The 22,178-nt window shown below is 43.4% G+C and overlaps 1 protein-coding gene across 1 annotated transcript in view; it reads right to left on the reverse strand.

The window, feature by feature from the left end:
* Positions 1–22,178, reverse strand: part of LOC120855629 (glutamate receptor ionotropic, NMDA 2A) — an 88,895-nt gene that overhangs the window by 60,774 nt on the left and 5,943 nt on the right. The window contains exon 2 of the mRNA XM_040230174.1: positions 15,753–15,913. Within this exon, the coding sequence (XP_040086108.1) occupies positions 15,753–15,913 (161 nt within the window). The remainder of the gene's footprint in view (positions 1–15,752; positions 15,914–22,178) is intronic.

Raw genomic sequence — 22,178 nt, forward strand, 5'->3', positions numbered from 1 at the left:
GCCAAGAAGATTTGAGTCATTTATGGATTTGCAGTCAATAACAAATTTCACCCTGTGTGCTTTTTGCTGCTGTCAGTTTAATTTGTGTTGATTAATTCTTCCAGTAATATTCACTGTGAATTGGGTAAAAAAGACGGATGGTGACTATTTTTTAACTGAGAACATTCTGAGTAGTATTGTAAGATTGAGACAGAGAGAAGCAGAGAAGGAGGAAGAAAACAAGGGAGGGGGAAAACACAGATGGAAATAGGCACCAAGGAAAATGGGAAGACAGGGAGAGAAGACAGGAAAGAACAGCAAAGAGAGTGAGGGAGAGATAGAGGAGGAGAGAGTGGTTAAGACAGAGAGGGAGAGAGTGAAAAGAGGGAGACAGGCCTACAAGAAGAGACTCAGAAATGAGAGGGAGGGAGAAGGGAGGCCATGAGAGGGGAAAGAGAGAGAAAGAAGAAGGAAAGGAGCAAACAAGGAGGGAAGGAAAGGAGGAGGGGAGAAAGAGGGGGAGAGAGTTCAGCTCAGTCCAGTAGCTCAGTCATGTCTGACTCTTTGCCCCATGGACCACAGCATGCCAGACCTCGCTGTCCATCACCAACTCCCAGAGTTGACTCAAACTCACCTCCACAAAGTCAGTGATGCCATCCAACCATCTCATCCTCTGTCGTCCCCTTCTCCTCCCACCCTCAATCTTTCCCAGCATCAGGGTCTTTTCCAATGAGTCAACTCTTTGCATGAGTTGGCCAAAGTATTAGAGTTTCAGCTTCAACTCAGTCCTTCCAATGAACACTCAGGACTGATCTTCTTTAGGATGGACGGGTTGGATCTCCTTGCAGTCCAAGGGACTCTCAAGAGTCTTGGGAGAGAGGGTGGAGAAAGGGAGAAACAGCGGAAAGGAAGCAGGGCAAACAGTTTGCCTACTAACAACCTCACAAACAGGACAAGATTAAAATGATACATCAAACCCCCTCTTCTTCATTACTGCTGAATTTAACAAACTAACCTTATCCAAGATATTGGTAGATCATGTACTGCAACCTTTTGATTTTTCAGGAGAGAAAACCAAAGCCCAGAGGAGGTCTCTTCCCTGGGTGTCCCACAGCATCAGAGCTTCCAGACCCGTCTACCACCTGCCAATGCAATGCGCCTTCAGGGCCAGGCTGTCACTGGCTTCCGGAATCAGAGCACCTATCCTCAGGTTGGGTATGGAGTCAGAGAAGCACCACTGTGGGGCGTTGGGTGAGTCTGTGCTCAGACCGAAGCCTTGACTTCCCCATCTGACCAGAAGGAAAACAATCTCTTGCCTCTCTGTGGTTGTACTCTGATTGAAGGAAGGAATGACTATAAACTTGCTTGAGGGATTATAAAACACTATGCAAAAGCTATTCCTTCTTCATGCTACCGCTCATGCTCTGACCCGGGAAAAGTATTGATTCCTGCCGACACGTCAGTCTTTTCTGTAGTTTCTTAGTAGATATTCTTCAAGGGTTGGGATCAGAGTAACCCAACTACTGCAAAAGTTCCATGGTGCACAGCACAGTATTTAAAACGCTCATATTACAAAGAATGTTTTCTGTTACAGACTTTTCCTGAATGTTTACTGTGTGTCAGACACTGCTCTCTGCCTGCCTGTCTCATTTAACCCTTACAATGGTTCTAAGTGCAGGTTCCTAAGGTATGGTTCCTAGGTGAAGGAATCATAGTTAGCATTATTTTATAAACAAAAACCCTGAGGTCTATGAAGTCAATTAGCTTGTCTAAAGTCCCACAGCTGACCGTCAGCAGAGAGGGAATTCGAATCCAGGATGCTTGGCTCTTAAGCATCACCACACACTCCTGGTAAAGACGGTGATCCTGCTGAACTTGTCACATACCAGGACTGAAAGACAGGGACTCTCAAAGGCCAGAAAATATATGACAGTGAGAGACTGGGGAAAGAATCAATGAAAGCCTATTATGCGTCTGATACAGTGCCGGGATTTTCCCTAAGTCAATTCATTCAATCCTCAAAAGTGTTCTGAATGTGTGTGTTCAATCCTGTCTGACTGTTTGTGATCCAAAGGACTGTAGCCCACCAGGTACCTAAGTCCATGGGATCTTCCAGGCAAGAATACTGGAGTGGGTAGCTATTTCCTCCAGGATTTGGAAGATGTGGGAAATAGCCTCAGAGAGGTTATTTAAATTTCCAGAAGTCACACAGCTGGTAATTAGCAGAGTAAGACAATAAAGCTAGGTATTTCTCAATTCAAGGTCAATGCTCTGAATCATGGGGTCATTCAGAAAATAAATAAGTCAATCAATCAGCTGAATAAGACTAACCTTCTCTAGAAAGTAGAAATATTCTGACCCAGAAATCATACTTCTTGAGATCATTCCTAAAGAATGACTTGCCAAAGCACACAGACACCTCATCATGGATTTTAACATGACCATACTACCAAGAGCCCCCCAGAGGGAACTAATATAATAAACTGTGCTATATGCAAACCATGGAATTCTTTCTAGCCATCGAAGAGAATGAAGGCAAAAGACACCTATGGACATGGAAGGCACTTCAAAACATTATTAACTGAAAAACCAAACTGTGCCTTACTTCACAGAGTTTGAAAGCACCCCACAGAAATAAAATTTTATAATTATATGTGAACACATAAATGTTTGCAAATGCATCCGACAAAGGTCTGGGAGAAATGGCATGTATATCAAAGACAGCACACTGCTTACCTGCAGGGAGTGGGGGTGATTGGAATTGGGACACAGTCAGATGGATGCTTATTTATCTGCATTTTTTACCAGCAAGAAATCTTCTTTTGTGAGAAGTGATAGAGCACAGTGATTAACAGCAGAGATGCTAGAGCCACTTCAAATCCCATCTCTGAAGCTCACCAGCAAGAGACTTAAGCTGTGCATGGCAGTGTGTGCATACACGCTCATTCACTCCGTTGTGTCCGACTCTTTGCGACCCTGTGGACTGTAGCTTGCCAGGCTCCTCTGTCCGTGAGATTTCCCAGGCAAGAATACTGAAGTGGGTAGCTATTTCCTCCAGGATTTGGAAGATGTGGGAAAAAGGCTCAGACAGGTTGTTTAAATTTCCTTAAAAATTTAGGAGTGGGTTGCCATGTCCTTCTCCAGGTGATCTTCCCGACCCAGGGATTGAACCTGCGTCTCCTGCACTGAAGGTGGAGTTTTTACTTCTAAGCCACTTGGGAAGCCCACACGCAGTGCAGGGGAGCCAAATTTGCCATCCCAAATGGTGTCTCTTTGGCATGAGGACTAAGTTAGGCTGATTATTTTTAAGAAACAAGAGACTCAGGAGATGTTTCTTTTTACCTCCTCCTTAACTGCCTGAAGAATTTAGATGACGGGCTTGTTCCCAGAATAGAGCTACCACCAGAGCTGTCTGCAAAGAACATGGGTTTACTCTGTTTAGGGAGACAGAACAGGGGTTAAAGATCAGTGTGTCCCACCGTCTCCCGTGGCCCGGCAAATTTATTTCCCAAACATCTGCTTTTCCATCTCCTTGTCATTTGCCTTCCTCTCCTGGGAAGCCCCAACCCGCCCGTCTCCAACATCCTCTTTTTGTCTTTTGCTGAGGATGGTAGGTGAGGCTTGGGCTCTTTGGGTGAGTTAGCCAGTTCTCCTGTGTCTCTCCCACATACATATTATTAAAATTTTGTTTGACTTTTTCCCGCTAACCTGTCTCACGTCAATTTAATTCTTTGACCAGCCAGGAAAACACTAGAAGAGTCGGGAAACATTTCTCCCCCTCCCATGCCTGACGATCATTTCTCTGTGCACCCAGTGCAGATTGGATATGCCAATCCTCGTGGGGCGGCTGTGAAATTAAATGAAGAATTATAGGTAAGTGCTTATAAGAGCATCTGGCAGAGAGAGAGAACAACTAAGCATTTGAGATGAGGAAGCAGGGATGGAAACTAGCCAACATAATAATCGCATTGCCCAGGGGTGGGGTAGTTTACATGCAAGAACCCGTATTGTACCCTTCTCCACTGAGCATCATCGGGGTGACACTCCCAAGCACATACTGGATGGAGGCCTCCCCCGCAGACCCCAGACCCCAGACGAGAGCCTTCTGTGGCAGTGTTCATGTCAGACACCAACAGAGGATGGTGTTGGGAAAACCACACTGGTGCCCAGGTGAGTGTGGTGGGTTGAATAGTGTCCCTCCCTCAAATTCACATCCATCAGAACCTCAGAATGCAACCTTACTGGGAAGTTGGGTCTTTGTAGATGTAATTAGTTAAGGCTCTCCAGAAAAAATCATCCTGGGTTTAGGTGGGCCCTAAATCCGATGACTTAGAAGCATCCCTCGTAAGAAGAGGAGACACATGGAGGTCACACGGAGGAACCAGGTCACATGGAGACAGAAGCAGAGATCTGAATGATGGTGCCCAAGTGAAGAGCCACCAGAAATGAGAAGAGACAAGGACAATTCTCCCCCAGGATCTTTGGAGGGAGTGTGACCTTGCTGACATTTGGCTTTTAGACTTGTGGACTCAAGAGCTGGAAGAGATATGTTTCTGTTGTTTCAAGCCCCCAAGTTTGTGGTTATTTATTACAGCAATGCTAGGGAACAGCCACCGCAGGGAAACCCGAGGAGTGGTGCCTGAGTTTCTATTGCTCCTCAATCTGCGTTTCTCTCGATGGAAGGAGGGCAGAGGCCACTGTCTGGGCCCCAGGCACTCACCACGGGGTGTGGACAGCATCTTCCGACCTATGCTAAGAACTAACCTGGCAGCTGGAAAACTCACACTTCCTCCCACTCCTGCTAGAAAGAGCAAGAGGACACACAGAGCTGATGCATTAACATGGAGACCATTTTAGCACCTGGGTCAGTGGGAGCTTGTTCACAGTTTTCACAGTGGAGAGAGAGGAAGCATACTACCAAGATTTTCCAAATCTGAGCCCCTGATGGGCAGGAGCATCAGCTTCTCTGGTCCTAGCCCTCATATCTCATGACAAAAGTGAGGTTCAGCACTTCCCGGAATCATTCACTTGTCAGGACAAGCAGAGAGGTAGACATCAAGGATAGAAGGAGATGCTGGGCTGAGTCTGAGTGCCAGCACTGTCGCTCACTTAACTTTTGGACAAGTTGCTTCTGCTCCTTGAGCCTCAATTTCACCTTCCATAAAATGGAGAGAACTCCCGTTTGGCAGAGTTGAATCAGGGTGAAATGAGATGTCATATCTGAAGTTTGAGTTCGGTAACTCAACTGTGTGAGTTTGGCAACCAATCAGGAGAGCTGATCCCTAAGGAGACAAGGAGATGGAATCTGCCAGGAAGCTCCTGCTCATTCAGTCGCCCCAGGAAGAATTTCCTAACCATGTGGCTCCCAATATAAGGAATGCATCCTTTGCTCAGCTGGCTTTTCTCTGTGAGCTCATTTCTTTTCTCCATTTCAGTGGAAGGAGAAATATTGACCATTTTAAAAGCAGCACTAACACTTTCAAAGAGAGGAAGAGACATTTTAAAGCATGGACAAAATTAGTTCTGAGTTTTTATAACAGTGAGCAATCAGAAACAGGCTAACTGTGCACTGTTCTAGAAATGTTCATATTTAGTGTTTTAAGTCATGACTCAAAGCGTGGGCTCTGGAGCAAGTGTGACCGCAGATAAGCTCTTTAACCTTCCTGGTGCCTACTTCCTCAACTGTAAATGCAAATCGTGATCATTGTTGCCTCCCAGGGGTGTTATGAGGTTTAAATAAGACACTTCAGGCAATGCATTCAGAATGGTACCTGGCACACAGGTAAATAATATCCTTTAGTTGGAAATACCTTGCTTGGTTTCCAAAACAATTCAGGTAGGTTATTCAAACTGCAGTAGAAGAAGTTTTCAGCATATGGAGAAAGCAATTTGAGTGAACTGAATTCTGAGATGGAAAAGCAGGTAAGGCCTTAGGGAAAGTCAGAAAGCAGATATTCACGCCATAAGCTCTCTTCAGTTGCTAACGGAAGATCATAAATTAAGCTCTGAGTTATGTAGAAGCTCAAGCAAAAAGAGCGCTATGAGGAATTACAGGACTTGCTGTCCATGAGATAAAAGCACCTTACAGCAAAGAAAAACAATGTTGTTCACAGCACAGAAGTCTGAGACATGATGTAGAATGACAGTCTGAACAAACTGGTACAGTAACAGCATCAGCCAGCTCTCTGAAATAACTGTTTTCTTGGAGGGCCCTCCAGTGCCAGACAGTGTACGATGAAAACACACAGCAATAAAAGTTAAATTAATTAATCTTTTTCTAACTCAGTAAAATAGCACCTCCTCATTAAATGTGATAATTGTCAGACACAACTGTATAGATTCAACTGAGAAAAGCCAAACAGGTTTGCAAGGACACCGGTTCAATGTATATAAACTATGAACATGTGGACAAATGCCCGATGAACATGTGGACAAATGCCTGAAGGAAATGCAAGAAGAACTGAATAATTATGTTCAGAAAAACACTGTTTCCTTCTTACTACAAGTAACACGTTTGTTGCAGAAAAATGTGTTAAGTAAAAGAGGATAGAAAGCCCACAATCTTCATCAACTACAATATCTCTCATAATGTTTGATGTATTTCATTTTAGTCTCCTTTCTGCCTCTTTCTCTTCTCTGAATTTACAGAATTCGGATCCCATTTTATTCAACTCTTCCCCCATTAAAAATTTTTTTAATACTTTATGGGTGGTCGTGAATGTCCCTTAATATAGTTTTAATGGAGTTTAATAAGAAATAATTTCAAGAACAAAAAAGATTTCTCTGCTTTCTTGAGTTTTTATTAAGGGTAAAATTGCTAACTCTCTGATGTGGTAGCAATTATTTTTGAGCTTTATTTGCCGTGTGGGGGTGGACCTCAGAAACCAGGTCACTGTCGATCCTATTTTCTCTGGAGACTGTGCTATTTCATTTAGGAGAACAGCTCACCAAACCCTGAGATCTATGCCTGTTTTCTAACTCAGCAGCTGGAAAGGAACCCTCTGAGTGGGATTCTGCTTGACTGGTAAAATATAGCTAATAAAATATGCTCAGATGACACCCTTAAAAGAACTTGCTCTGTGTGGCAACTCCACATCAATGAGGATACTCATGCCTTCCTGGTCTACTTTTGCCCTGGCAATTTTGAGCATCCCTGGACCAGTTTCTTCTGAGATGGAAAGGAGGATGCTGGGATCTCATCAACTCTCAGATTGTCAACTGACACATATATGTTATATAGTATCTGCATATTAAACATCATATTAAATATATGTACATATACATATCGTGTTGTTGCTATTGTTCAGTCACTAAGTTGCATCGGACTCTTTGTGACCCCATGGGCTGTAGCATGCCAGGCCTTCCTGTCTCTCACCATCTCTGGCAGTTTGCCCAAGTTCATGTCCATTAAGTCGGTGATGCCATCCAACCAACTCATCTGCTGTTGCCCCCACTCCTCCTGCCCTCAATCTTTCCCAGCATCAGGGTCTTTTCCAGTGAATCTGCTCTTAGTATCTGGTGGCCAAAGTATTGGAGATTCAGCTTCAGCATGAGTTCTTCCAGTGAGTATTCAGGGCTGATTTTCTCCAGGACTGACTAGTTTGATCTCCTTGCTGTCCAAGAGACTCTCAAGAGTCTTCTCCAGTATTCTACTTACAATACATATTGTAGGGGAGCAAAATTTACCACTCCAAAATATCTCTTTGGCATGTAGATCATTTCAAGCTGAAACAATCAAGGCCCAAAAGACTCAGGAAGAAACTGTGACGTTCCTCCTAACTGCCTAAGAGAAAGACGGAGGGCCTGTCCCAGATTATAGCTATCAGCAAAGACGTCTGCAGAGGACATGGGCTAAGTGTGGTCAGGGAAATTCTAAGCTGGGCCTAGAGGTGAGAGTGTACTCCATTGATTCTGCTGGCCCAGCAAACATTTATTTGTCAAACATTTGCTTTTTTATCTCATGGCAATTGCCTTCCCACCCTTTAAGTTTCAAACCACTACCCTCAACACCTTCTTTTGTCTTTAGCTGAAAATGGTATTTAAGGTGAGTCTTTGGCCATTTTGGTGAGTTACTTGGTTTTCCCAGCTCTCTCCAAGGTTTCAGTTCAGTTCAGTTCAGTCGCTCAGTCATGTCCAACTCTTTGAGACCCCATGGACTGCAGCACGCCAGACCTCCCTGTCCATCACTAACTCCCGGAGTTGACTCAAACTCATGTCCATTGAGCCAATGATGCCATCCAACCATTTTATCCTCTGTCGTCCCCTTCTCCTCCCACCCTCAATCTTTCCCAGCATCAGGGTTTACATGTTATTAAACTTCCGTTTGACTTTCTCCTGTTAATCTGTCTCATGTCAATTTAGTTCTTAGATTAGCCACAAGAATCTAGAAAGGAGGCACATTTCTTCCTCCACAACAATATAATACAGAACTTTGTTCTTCAATTTTCCTTTCAACTCTAATCTCATATATCCAATTGCCTCGCTGGCATTGACAAGTCAGGAAGCAAGCCTAACTCTTACAGTCAATAACTCTACAGTGTGAAGTACTTAGTTAACTAGCCTGTTGGGTAATTCGTTAACCTTGTAGAGCCTTAGGTTCTTCATCTCTTTAAGTACCCAGCTCATAGGAGTAATAGTACTCAGCTCATAGCAGTAAGAGTACCCAACTCACAGGAGCAACAGTACTCAGCTCATAGGAGTAAGAGTACCCAGCTCATAACAGTAAGAGTACCAGCTCATAGCAGTAAGACTACCAGCTCATAGCAATAGTAGTACCCAGCTCAGAGAAATAATAGTACCCCTGAGTAACAGTAGTAATGGTACCCAGCTCACTGGCATCTTCTGAGGATGAAATGAGATTATGCACGTGAAGTGCTTGGAGCCGCATCTCACAGATGGCTAGGTTTCAATCAATGCAAAGATGAACTATCATGAGTTGTCCCAAAGGCACTTTCAGCTTACCTCCTGCAAACCTAAACGTGTGTTTCTCCATGCCTCTGTTCTTTCTGAACCCTTCCTCTTCTCGGTCCTGTCCACTCCAGACAGAACAGCAGTTCTCAGTACTCAATGAATTAACCTTGCAAAGCCCAGGGACTGCCTGTACCTGAGTCACCAGCAGTGCCAATAAAAACAGGGTCTCCTGACCCCCACAGGCTTGGAGGTGCTGGCCCTAGCACAGGGACGCAATGTTTGCCTTTCCTATGAAAATGCTGCTAATGCTTGCAAAGAGATGTGACCATCCTCTGGCTTTTAGTATACGGACGCCTCACAGTTTGGGTCTTTCCAATTCTTCTTCCAAACTACTCAATGTAAGAGAAGCCAAAAGATGTGTGTCTGCTTCCCAACATTGTCGGACTGGAAATGAAATCAGCAAAGGGACTGGGGAGGGGGCCTAACTGATGCTTCTAAAGGAAACTGGGACTTTTCCATAAATTTATATACTCATAATTGGACATGAAAGTCGGTTAAGATAAGAAAACATAAACCATCCCACTATGTCTTCAAATATTAGGCTCTTCAGAGTCGTAAGAACGTAGATTGTTTAATTTAAATCTGGCGTAAGTGCTATGCTTGCAGTTTTGCCTACTTGCCAAAACCACTTGGAGAACATTGGCTTCTGATGACTGAACGTTTATAAATCTAAATCTGTCTCCACTCATTTCAGCCTCAGCTCCCTCTTCTAAAGCACATGGGCCCCACGTTTGATTACTGTACATCAGAGTCACCTGAAGAACTTGTTAAAGCATTCAGATTCCCAAGCACGGGATCTGGAATTCGAATGCAGATCCGGAATTTGAATCTCCACATTCCAGAGATTCAGGTTCTGTTGGCTTAGTGGGGCTCAGGAATTCACATTTTTATTAGCATCCCTACTGACTCAGGTGGGCTTCCCAGGTGGCTCAAGAGTAAAGAATCTGCCTGCCAATGCAGGAAACACGGGTGTGGGTTGGGAAGATCCCAGGGGAGAAAATGGCAACCCATTCCAGTATTCTTGCCTGGAGAGTTCCAAGGACAGAGGAGCCTGGCGGGCTACAGTCTACGGGGTCACAAAAGAGTTGGACACGACTTAGTGATTAAACGACAACAACTGATTCAGACCCTATTGGTCTGGAAACCCAGGGTCATGAAATGCTCATCCACTTTTGGTTCAGGAGACCCCCACGTGTCAGAACAGAGCTGTTCCTGAAAACCCCATCTGTCAATGTCTGCAGATCAACCCTATTTTCTCACTGATTTGCTTGATATTTTCTGGATGTTTTATCTCCATTTATTATACATTTCAATAAACCATGACACTTAAAAAACTTAGTTTCAAATGACACAACAACTTAGTTTCAAGTTTCTGTGCCCCAAGACTCTTAAAGTGATTCTGGATTGTGAAGACAAGCTACATGTTTAGATTAGCAGGCCTACTCTTTATATGCATAATGTATTTATTGAACTTGCAAACAGTAGTTCTCAGATGTTACCTTGTATCAAAATCACCTTGGAGCAGCAGGATGCTTGTTAAAATGCAAATCCAAAATCTCTGCCATTAAAGAGAAGGTCTTGCGTTAGTCCCAAACCTTGCATTTTTACAAGGAACCATTCGATTCAGGTGGGCCTCCCTGGTTGCTCAGTCAGTAAAGAATGTGCCTGCAATGCAAGAGATCCGGATTTGATCCCCGGGCTGGGAAGATCCCCTGGAGAAGGCAAATCGCAACCCACTCCAGTATTCCTGCCTGGAGAAGTCCGTGGACAGAGGAGCCTCATGGACTACAGTCCATGGGATTGCAAAGAGTCGGACACGACTGAGCGACTAGCACAGACACACATTTGATTTAGGTAGAGTTGGTTCCCTGGCCAGGGTTGGAGACACCCAGCTGTGAAGAGTTATTCTAAATCCTTTCTGCAAAACTGACAGCCGTTTATAATTGTGGTTTGTCTGGATTTTGCATTTTGGAAAGTGCTAAAGAAGTATTCAAGTTGCTGACACAAGTAAAAGAATCTCAGAATTATTCAGAGACTGAAGAACCCAGCCCTTTTACTCTTTAGATGGGGAAATTGAGGCTCAGGGACGTGACATGACTTGTCCAAGGTCACAGCTCGCTAATGATAGAGCCCAGACTCAGACTGAGCTGGGACTCTTATTTAACCATAATCCAAAGTCCCTCTTGTGTTCCAGACTCTTCTAGTAAGTTACAGTTCATAAAGGAGCCTCCCCGTTTCATTGACCCTGCTGTATATGTACTTATAATCACTAAAGCACAGATGTCAGTGAGACTTGTGAGGGTGGGACCCAACAGCTGAGCTACTTGCTCTGGGTTTTCTAAGCCAAGCCTCACTGGATTTTAGCATATTGGGGGTAGCATAAAGGGAATATCCTGAAATCCAACAATCCAGAAGCACATAGGGCACCTCCCTGTACTTTTTGAGAAGAGAAACTTCTAGAGATGCTATACATAGTGCAGGAAGGGAATGTCTATTTTTTTTAAAGCTGGGGTTTATTATTATCATTATTACATGGGGAGTTTATTATTCCTTAAACTGTATATCCTCATGATATTTACTCTTATAAAATAATTTCATAATACATTTCCTATTTTAAAGTAATGTATTTCAAAATGAAAAATTTTTAAAGAAAATGGAATGGGAAAGGGAAAAGGCAACTCAGTGTGGAGAAGTGGACACCAGAAAGACAGAAGTCTCATGATGGGATGAGCAGACATGGTCAACACACAGAGGCTGTCAGACCTTGGTGCAGTTTGGTGATGACAGTTCTCAAATTTAGTTCTCATAATCATCTGAGGAGTTGCAGTCATCTTTGTGACCCCAAGGACTGCAGCCTGCCAGGCTCCTCTATCCATGGAATTCTTCAGGAAAGAATACTAGAATGGATACCCACCTCCCTTCTCCAGGGGATCTTCCTGACCCAGGGATTGAACCCAGGTCTCCTGCATTGCAGGTAGTTTGTTTACCATCTGAGCCACCAGGGAAGGTCCTCTTATACTTCAGCCCAAGAAAAATTCCAAATATTAAAAATGCAACCAAAATAGAAGAGGATAAAACTATTTTATATCTGAGTGAAAAGGAGTTTTGAACTACAACTCAAAATCAGTGACTATACAAAATATAAATCTCCACAGGAAAAAAAATTATCTGCAAGCTCAAAAGATAAAGTAACAACAACAGAAAACTGGGACAAACATTTGTAATCATACCACAGATAAAGGGCTCATTTCTCTAATAGATAAATTAATAAGAAAAGATCATCAAAACAAGAGAAAAAAATAATGAATGTTTTCAAAAAAGTAATTGCAAAAGGTTTTTAATTACATTTGGCAAAAAAAGTCATGAATAATAAAAATGGTGCAAATTTAAATGCTGGCACATATTTTACCTATTATCTTTGCAAAATTTTCAAAGACTGATGACATGCTGTGTTGACAAAGACTTTGGGGAGACAGGTACGTTTATACAGCAGGGGGTAAAGGTGAATTTCCTCGGGAGGGAAATTTGTCAATGTTTGTCAAAATCCCAGCTATGTGTGTAGTCTTTCACTCAGCAATCCGAGAAATTTCTCCTACAATGGATGTATGTGATGCACATGTAAGAATATTCACTGCAGTATTGTCTGCAGCAACAACAAAATGATATCCTAAATATCCATCAGTAGGGGACTGATGAAATGTTATATGGTACACTCACACAACGAAAAAGACTATAAATTTGTTAAAAAAAAAAAAGTCTCTGCAGCTGTTTATGCTTTGATAGAGAAAGATCTGGAAGGATACACAGGAAAAGCAGTAAACGTGATTACTGGGTAAGGGTAAAGGGTACTGGGGCTTCCCAGGTGACGGTATAGCGGTAAAGATCATGCCTGCCGATCCAGGAGATGTAGGAGACACGGGTTTGATCCCTGGGTCAGGAAGATCCCCTGGAGGAGGAACTCGTAACCCACTCCAGTATTCTTGCCTGGGGAATCCCATGGACAGAGGAGCACGGTGGGTTACAGTCCATGGAGTCGCAAAGAGTCACGTGACTGAAGCAACTTAGCACGCATGCACAGAGGATACTAGGCAAAAAAGGCACAGTGTGGAAGGAAGGCTCTCCACTGTTTAATTTTTTATTTTTGAATTGTGTAAATGAACTATCTATTCAAAATTTGATTTAAATAATTATCTGAGAAGCCTGTTAAACATATAAGTAATTTCCCCTAATATTAACTCCACTGAGACAGAATCTCCAAGTATAAGCAGGAGTGCCCTCACCTATAACAGTGTGTGTAGTTATTTCTTTAAAAAAAAAAAAAAGGCACACCCTTTTAGCTCTAGTTTCTGAGTTTACAGTAACAATGTCATGCATTCTCCTCTCTGGAGATTGAATGCAGAGTAAACTCACCATCTGCCCAAGTTTGCTAAGATGGATGTTATAATCATTATATGGCTTCCTGAGAACAATTCATACAATTTATGGCCAGGGATGGTTTGTATATCTCTACACTTTTTTGTTTGCATTATTTTAAAAAAAATTGAAAAAGAAAAAGAAAAAAAAAAAACTATTTTGTTCTCTGGGTAACAGATAGATGAAGAGAAGACCAGTCAGCCTTCAACCATTGTTTCTAACTATTGTCCTGACATTTATCCTCATGGTCTGTTCAGAATAACAGTATATATTGATGAAAATACCACAGTGGAAACAAACAAATAAAAACTCATGCCTATGGCTAAGCTGGAAAGTCATAAAAAATTTGTCTTTTCTGATATCTACCAAAAGTGAACATCCCACATTCTACAGTTTGGCAATTCCAATGTTAGGTATATAACAAGGAAAATGTATCCACTTGTGCAACAAAAGACATGTAGGAAAAAGCCCTAAGGAGCTTGACTCATAATAGCCCCACGTGGAACACCAGCCCAGCGCCCATCACGGTTAGCAGAGATGTACGCATTGTGGTATGTCCCCACACCAAAAATTCTGCAGAGCAACAAGACTGAAAGAGCCAGAAAGACATGCAGTGACCCCACTAACAGAATGGTGAGCCAGAGAAAGGGCAATCCAGAAAGAAAACGTGATTTTGTTATATGTTAGAATAACAGGGCAAAAGAATCTACGGTTTTAGAAGTGAGGATCGTAGATGGAAGATAGTACAGTAAGTCCCCTACGTACGAACAAGTTCCATTCTGAGAGTGAGTTCAGTAAGTCCAATTTGTTTGTAAGTCCAACAAAGTTAGCTTAGTCCCCAGCTAACTCAATTGGCTATATAGTACTGTACTGTAATAGGTTTATAATACTTTTCACACAAATAATGCATAAAAAACAAACAAGCACAAAAAATAAAGAAAACATTTCTAATCTTACTGGACAGTACCTTGAAAAGTACTGTAGTCCAGGACAACAGCTGGCATACAGGGGCTGGCATCGAGTGAACAGGCAAGAAAAGTTACTGACTGGAGGAGGGAGAGGAGGTGGGAGATGGGAGAGCTGAAGGATCTGGGTAGTTAGGTCAGTGGGACAAAGTCATCAAGCTGCATATTTAACACTTGTACATTTTTTGAATTTTTGTTATGCCTTTCAGTAAGTTTTTTAAAAGTCATGAACAGTGTGTGAATGAGTTTTGGATAAGTAACAAGCTCAACTTCTAAATAAATGCTCTCCCAGCCCCTGTTGAGATACCAACAAATCCCTAAGGAGACTGAAAGACAAAATGCCATTGGCCTTATTTCCTGGAAATGATGCAGAGATCTGGGCATGATGCAGAGGGGTCCCTCCGCCCCACCAGAAAAAAAGAAGCAGCAAGACCTTCTCAATGCCTGGCAGAACAGCCAAGGGAAAGAGGCTGTGTGTTAATCCGCAAGGAGAATACACTGCATCCCATTTTACTTGTCAGAATTCCTGACAGCTGAGAGGGTACATGTAAGTTAATTTTCTGGATAAGCAAAAATTTCCTCTTTAAACAATCCCACCATTTAAAACAAAATTATTTTTAATGGAACCCTTTCAAAAACACATTTCACACATCACTGACTTTTCAAAAAGTTGAAGAGTCCACGGAATAGAATTTAACCTTTACACCAAATAACACTAGCAATTAGGTCCCATTTCAGTGCCAGGCACTATCTGAAATGCCTTACAGTAAATTTCCTCTTAATCCTCATAAAACCCCTAAGAATTAGGTCTTATTATTATTCCCACTTCACATATGAGACCGAGGGCAATTGATTAATTGTCTGAGGTCATAAAACAGGTCTTCTGTTTACAGCCTCAGTTATTTCGCATCTGCTAGCTTCCACAATGCCAACAGGTAGATGAGAATGTTCACTGTGCCTCTAGAGAGACTGAGTTCTCACTGCTTTTCTCTCCATATTTCCTTTCTCCTTCCTCAGTGTGACACTCTTCTACAGAAGGCTACACCTCATAAACTCCTACCTAAAATCAGATAAAAATTGATAGCACTTTGTTTTCACCACTTTATATGAATTCCACCTCCTTAGATCTTCCTATGGCTAAAATAATCCCACTGAATTGGGCCAACTTCTTTATCAGTTTAAGAGATCCCACTGGTTCTCTGCATTTCAAAGTGTCCTGGATTTGCTTTTTGCTTAGCACAACTCAGAAGGAAGGCTTGGATTCTCATCAGATTAACAAAAAGCCGCCCTCAGCGGGGGGCTTCCTTGACCTCCAACTCTTGAAAAAGTACAACACGGAAGCAGATAAGCACCAAGGCACACAGTCATTATCTGTAAGGCATGTGGACAGGCAGGCCTGCAGAGCAAAGGAAAAACCATCCTTACCCTGTTTTCAAGCTGACCAAGGCATCCTCGACTCCCTTCTGATTAAACTTGGTCATGTACTGGTGCATGTAGGGGTAGTTGTTCCGGATGTTTCTCTCCGTACTGCCGTTGGGCACCGTGCCAAATCGAAAGGGCGGGGAATAGTCATGAGGTCTCTGAAACTGCAGAGAGACAGAGAGAGAGAAAGCAGGAGGAGAAAGAAGAGTCAGCCATCCTCTGCCATGTGTCAGGAGTCAAACATCGGCACGCGTTAGCGCAGGACAGAAGAAACCCATTCATTTTTGTGCTTCCTTTCTGCTTAATCACACCTTCCAGTTGTCTGGGAGCTCCAGGAAGTCAGAAACAGAGTCTGTCTTGTTCCTCACTGTTCCCTGGAGCCCACCATAGGGCCCAGCTGGGTGTGCAGTAGATGCCTGTTGGATGGAATTTTAGAGAGACTGGCCTAGTGGTAGGGACACAGGGAGAACGCAGGAAATGCTAGTTGAGCTGGAGTTAATGTATGACGTTAGTTCATTCATCAGCTTTACAGTGACATTTTCTGAGATCCTCACCAATCACTCCCATCTCTGGACTCCATTTACAATTCCTTCCAATACATTCCATCAGAAGATGATGAAGAGGAGCAGAATTTGCCATCCCCAAATACCCTGGGATTTCTTTGGAAGGAATGATGCTGAAGTTGAAACTCCAGTACTTTGGCCACCTCATGCGAAGAGTTGACTCATTGGAAAAGGGGGCAGGAGGAGAAGGGGACGACCGAGGATGAGATGGCTGGATGGCATCACTGACTCAATGGACGCGAGTCTGAGTGAACTCCGGGAGTTGGTGATGGACAGGGAGGCCTGGTGTGCTGTGATTCATGGGGTCGTAAAGAGTCGGACACGACTGAGCGACTGAATTGAACTGAACTGAACTGAAATATGCTCCTCTGGCATACGGATTTTTGAGGGGCTGGTTATTTATTTTTTTTTTAAGATACAGCAGACACAGGAGAAACTCTGAAAACTGAGTCCAAGTTAACCTTTTTGGAAGAAGCAAAAATCTTACATTTATAAGGGTGTCTTCCTCTCTGTAACCTGGAAGAGGATGATGACTAAATCTCTAAAACTCTTATCAGTGGAGAAGGCAGTGACTTAACTCTGTATCACGACCATACCCTTGCTTACTGTGCTTTTCCTGGTCACCTCCTGGAACTGACCTTCCTTCCCCCCTGCCACACATCCCCAACCCCCACCACCCTGCATCTTTCTTATGTCTTCAGCTGAGGGTAGAATTTAAGCTGGTGGTTTGGGCTATTTTAGGGAGTTACTCAGTTTTCTTGGGTCTCTCCCATATATATATAGGAGGTATACATGTTTTTCTCCAGTTAATCTGTCATTTGTTTTTTCTTTATGGGGATTGGAGGTCTCAACCAAGAACCTAGAAGGGTAGAGGGACAGTCATTTTTCTTCCCTTACAATGATTCTATGTTATCATTTACTCATTCTCTAGCCATTCATTCATCTACTCATGCATGCAGGCAGGCAGTACTTATCGAGGGTCTAACACATTCCAGGGGCTTCCCTCGTGGCTCAGTGGTAAAGAATCTGCCTATCAATGGCAGAGACACAGATTTGGTCCCTGGGATGGGAAAATCCCCCGGAGAGGGAAATGGCAACACATTCCAGTATTCTTGCCTGGGAAATCCCATGGACAGATGATCCTGGAGGCTACAGTGCACGGAGTCACAAAAGAGTCAGGCACAAGTTAGCAACTGAAACAACAACAACCCATCCCAGGCACAACGGCAGGCTCCATGAAGGTTTCTTGAGCCGGAGTCCATACTAACCTCAGCTTCCCGGGCATACCCATGTCCAGTGTGGCTCCTGAGTCTCTCTAACGGCTCACTGTCCATGCTTCCCTCATCTTCCCTGATTGGCTGAGACTGGCTGTTCAGAACAGTCCTCCCCAAGATGTCCCACTTTGATCACGTGGTTATTTTTTTCACTCTATTTATGCTGTGTGTTACATCAACTTATTTTCATATGTTTAATCATCCACACATTCTTTGGATAAATTTCGTTTGGTCATGACATATCACTCTTTTTATATGCTCCTGCTTGACTTGGGTTGCTAGTATCTTGGTGAGGATTTTTGCATCAATATTTTAAAAAGACGTAAAGAACAAACGTATGGACACCAAGGAGGATGCGGAGGGTGGGATGGATTGGGATTGACATATATACAGTACTATGTATGAAACAGATGACTAATGAGAACCTACTGCACAGCACAGGGAACTCTGCTCCATGCTCTGTGGTAACCTAAATGGGAAGGAGATCCAGGGAAGAGGGGATGTATGTATACGTAGAGCTGATTCACTCTGCTGTGCAGGAGAAGCTAACACAACATTATAAAGCTCGCGCTAAGTTGCTCAGTCCTGTCTGACTCTTTGTGACCCCATGGACTGCAGCTCGCCAGGCTCCTCTGCCCATGGAATTTATCAGGCAAGAATACTAGTGTGGGGTGCCATTTCCTACTCCAGGGGACCTTCCCGACCCAGGGATCAAACCCACGTCTCCCATCTCCTGCATTTAACCTCCTGCCGGCAGGTTCTTTACCATTGGGTCACCTGGGAAGACCCAAAGCAACTATACTCCAATTAAAAAAAAAAAGACATTGGCCCATCATTTTTTTTTTCCTTGTAATATCTTTGTTTACTTTAGTATCAAGGAAAAATACTGGCTTCATAGAATAAGTTAGGAAGTGTTCCCTTACTCTCTATTTTTCTGAAGAGTTTAAGAAGGATTGGTGTTAATTCTTCTTTAAACTGGTAAAATTTACCAGTGAAACTGTCTTTTCCTGAATTTTTCCATTCTTTAAATTTTTTTTTTTATTGAAGTGGAGTTGATTTACAATATTGTGTGAGCTTCTGGTATACAGCAAAGTGATTCAGTCATATATACATATTCTTTTCCATTATAGTTTATTACAAGATGTTGAACACAGTTCCCTGTGCTATACAGAGGGACTTGCTGTTTATGTTTGACATACAGTAGTTTGTATCTGCTAATCCCAAGCTCCTAATTTATCCCTCCCCCAGATATGCCAATTTGGCATGTGAATTATTTTGAGCTGAAGGCATTCAAGATCCCGTGGGCTCAAGAGAAACTTTTCCCCCTTCCCTTAAAGAATTTAAATTGGGGGCCTTGCCCGTAAGAAGAATGATTATCAGCAATAACATTTTATGACCTATGACAGGCAAACATTTAATTACTGAACATCTGCTCTTCTCATCATCCTGTGAATCACCCACCTCCCTCTACAGCCCCAGGCTCCTACTCTGCTCCTTAGCTTGGGATGGCACTTCATCCTGATTTTATCTTTCTGTCTCTGAACCTCTCATGTAAGGCGGCGGTGGGTAGGAGGGGGTTCCTGTGCATTCAAAATTAAATTAGATTTTCTCCTGTTGGTCTGTCTCATGTTAACTTAATTCTAAGACCAGGCAGAAGAATCCAGAAGGAGAGAGAAAGGTTTTCTTCCTCTCTGGCATCTGCTCACATCTTCAGTATTTGGGATAATCTAATCAGATTAGGCATCCTGAGATCTGGGTCTAAGTCCTGGAAATACAGTTAAAAATCTAGAGACAGCACAAGGCGATGGTTAATAAGTGTGAGCCCAGCTTCACAGGTTCCAAAATCAGTCCCTTTCAGACTGTGGAGTCTTTGTGAAGTCACTTCCCTTCCTACTGTTTCCACTTACTTCCTGTCTGCAGAGTAGGAAACTCATCAGTACTTCCCTCTTGGGGTCAATGGGAAGATCTAAAATTACAGTGCTTGTCAAGTAATAAGAATAGTGTCTAGAACAGAAGAAGCATTCACAAAATAAAACTGTTCATAGCTAGTGGTAGTGGGAAGATGCTGTATAACACAGGGCGCCAGCCTGGGGCTCTGTGATGACACAGAGGGCTGGGATGAGGGGGTGGGAGGGAGGCTCAAAATAGAGGGGATCTATATATATAATTACAGCTGATTGGTCTTGTTGCAAGGCAGGAATCAACACAGCATTATAAAGCAATTATCTTCCAATTAAAAACAAATTTTAAAACTTTTAAATAAAAAAAAAGCTCTTATTTTTTCATTTCTACCATCATCCTGGGCAAAAAAAAATGTAACCTGGACCTCATTTTTCTATGAAATATGGAATTCTGGAGTCAGAAAGTGATGATAATATGACTTAACACTTCTTGAGGACTCGGCTGGGGCCAGTAATGTGCCAAGAACGTTAACAAATATTGGCTCATTTAATACAACAACCCTGTGTGTGTGTTAGTCGCTCAGTCTTGTCTGACTCTTTGAGACCACATGGACTGTAGCCCGCCAGGCTCCTCTGTCCATGGAATTCTCCAGGCAAGAATACTGGAGTGGGTTGCCATTCCCTTCTCCAGGGGATTTTCTTGACTCAGGGATTGAACTCAGGTCTCCTACATGGGCAGGCAGATTCTTTACCACCTGACCCACCAGGGAAGCCCTAAAACAACTATGCCAGGAAACTAACCTTCAAGACTTGGTTCCACAGATGAGGAAACCAAGGCTCAGAGAGGTCACATGACCTTCTCGAGATCGTTGTTGCTGTTCAGTCGCTAAGTCATGTCTGACTCTTTGTGATCCCATGGACTGCAGCACACCAGGCTTCCCTATTCTTCACCATTTCCCAGTTTGCTCAAACACAGGTCCATTGAGTCTATGATGCCATCCAACTATCTCATCCTCTGTTGTCCCCTTCTCCTCCTGCCCCCAATCTTTCCCAGCATCAGTGTCTTTTCCAATGAGTTGGCTTGTCACATCAGGTAGCCAAAGTGTTCTTAAGATTACACTCCTTGTAAGCAGTCCTAAGGTCTGTACTCTATCATTCCTCCGGGACCCTCACTAGTGATCTCTCCTCTTTTAGAGGTGAGGACCTTGAAACTCAGGAGGAAGGACAGCCAGTGAACCTCTGGCAGCACCAGCACTGGGGTCCAGAGGTCTCTCAGAGTCCCAGGCCAGCACGTCTTCCACGGAACTGAGAGCTGCCCAAGGAAGCATCCAAGTTTACTCCAGGGTGAGGCCCATGGAAACCATTATTCCTTTTTCCAGACTCATATTTCATTTCACTGTTAATTAAAATTTCCAGCTGCAGATCGTTCCCCTTCAATTAGGCATGCTGCTGCCTAATAAGCAGCCGTAACTGGATTGGGGGGATGTGGCCATACATTCTCCAAATGAGATCCTCCTGCTGGGAGCCTTGCATTGGGAGTGTGTGTGTGTGTGTGTGTGTGTGTAGACAACAGAATGCTCTTTGCACTCACTCAGGCAAGTGGCGTCACAACCCATCACCTTGGAGGGGGAGGCACTACCCCAGCACAATCCCACGGCCTTTGGTTTGCAGAACAATAGAGAGAGGGAGTCCACCTCGGGGATAAATTTCTACACTTCTCTGGTCTTGACTGTACCATCACCCACTCTAAACTCAGCCTGGCACCCAGATGGAGGAAGCTTTTCCTGCTCAAATAAAGGTTGTCAAACTTTTGAAAGCATGACTCATGACACATCTTCCATCTCTGCCCTGCACACACAGACACATACCACATCACAGCACACTTTCTACCTGGGATTATCCTCTAGTGTCAGCCATGGTGAACTACCTTTTTAACGGCCACATTCTGTAAATTAAGGTCATGACTCCCTAAAGCATCCTGACCTACAGTGTGACAAATAGCTAGGGGCAAGGATGACTCTTGCAGGAAGCCCAGGGCCTAGTGTTAAGGGCACACTCTGTGTTTCTTCAGTTCAGTTCTGTCCCTCATTTGTGTCTGACTCTTTGCGACCCCATGGACTGCAGCACATCAGGCTTCCCTGTCCATCACCAACTCCTGGAGCTTGCTCAAACTCACGTCCATCGAGTCGGCGATGCCATCCAACCATCTTGTCCTCAGTTGTCCCCTTCTCCTCCTACCTTCAAAATTCCCCAGCATCAGGGTCTTTTCCAATAAGTCAGTTCTTTGCATCAGGTGGCCAAAGTATTGGAGTTTTGGCTTCAGCATCAGTCCTTCCAATAAATATTCAGGACTGATTTCCTTTAGGATTGACTGGTTGGATCTCCTTGCAGTCCAAGGGACTCTCAAGAGTCTTCTCCAACACCAGAGTTCAAAAGCATCAATTCTTCGGCACTCAGCTTTCTTCACAGTCCATCTCTCACATCCATACATGACTACGGGAAAAACCATAGCTTTGACGAGATGGACCTTTGTCAGCAAAGTAATGTCTCTGCTTTTTAATATGCTGTCTAGGTTGGTTGTAACTTTTTTTCCAAGGAGCAACTGTATTTAAATTTCATGGCTGCAATCACCATCTGAAGTGATTTTGGAGCCCCCCAAAATAAAGTCTGACACTGTTTCCATTGTTTCCC

This window comes from Oryx dammah, unplaced genomic scaffold (assembly GCF_014754425.2).
Source record: "Oryx dammah isolate SB20612 unplaced genomic scaffold, SCBI_Odam_1.1 HiC_scaffold_2, whole genome shotgun sequence".
Taxonomy (NCBI): Eukaryota; Metazoa; Chordata; class Mammalia; order Artiodactyla; family Bovidae; genus Oryx; species Oryx dammah.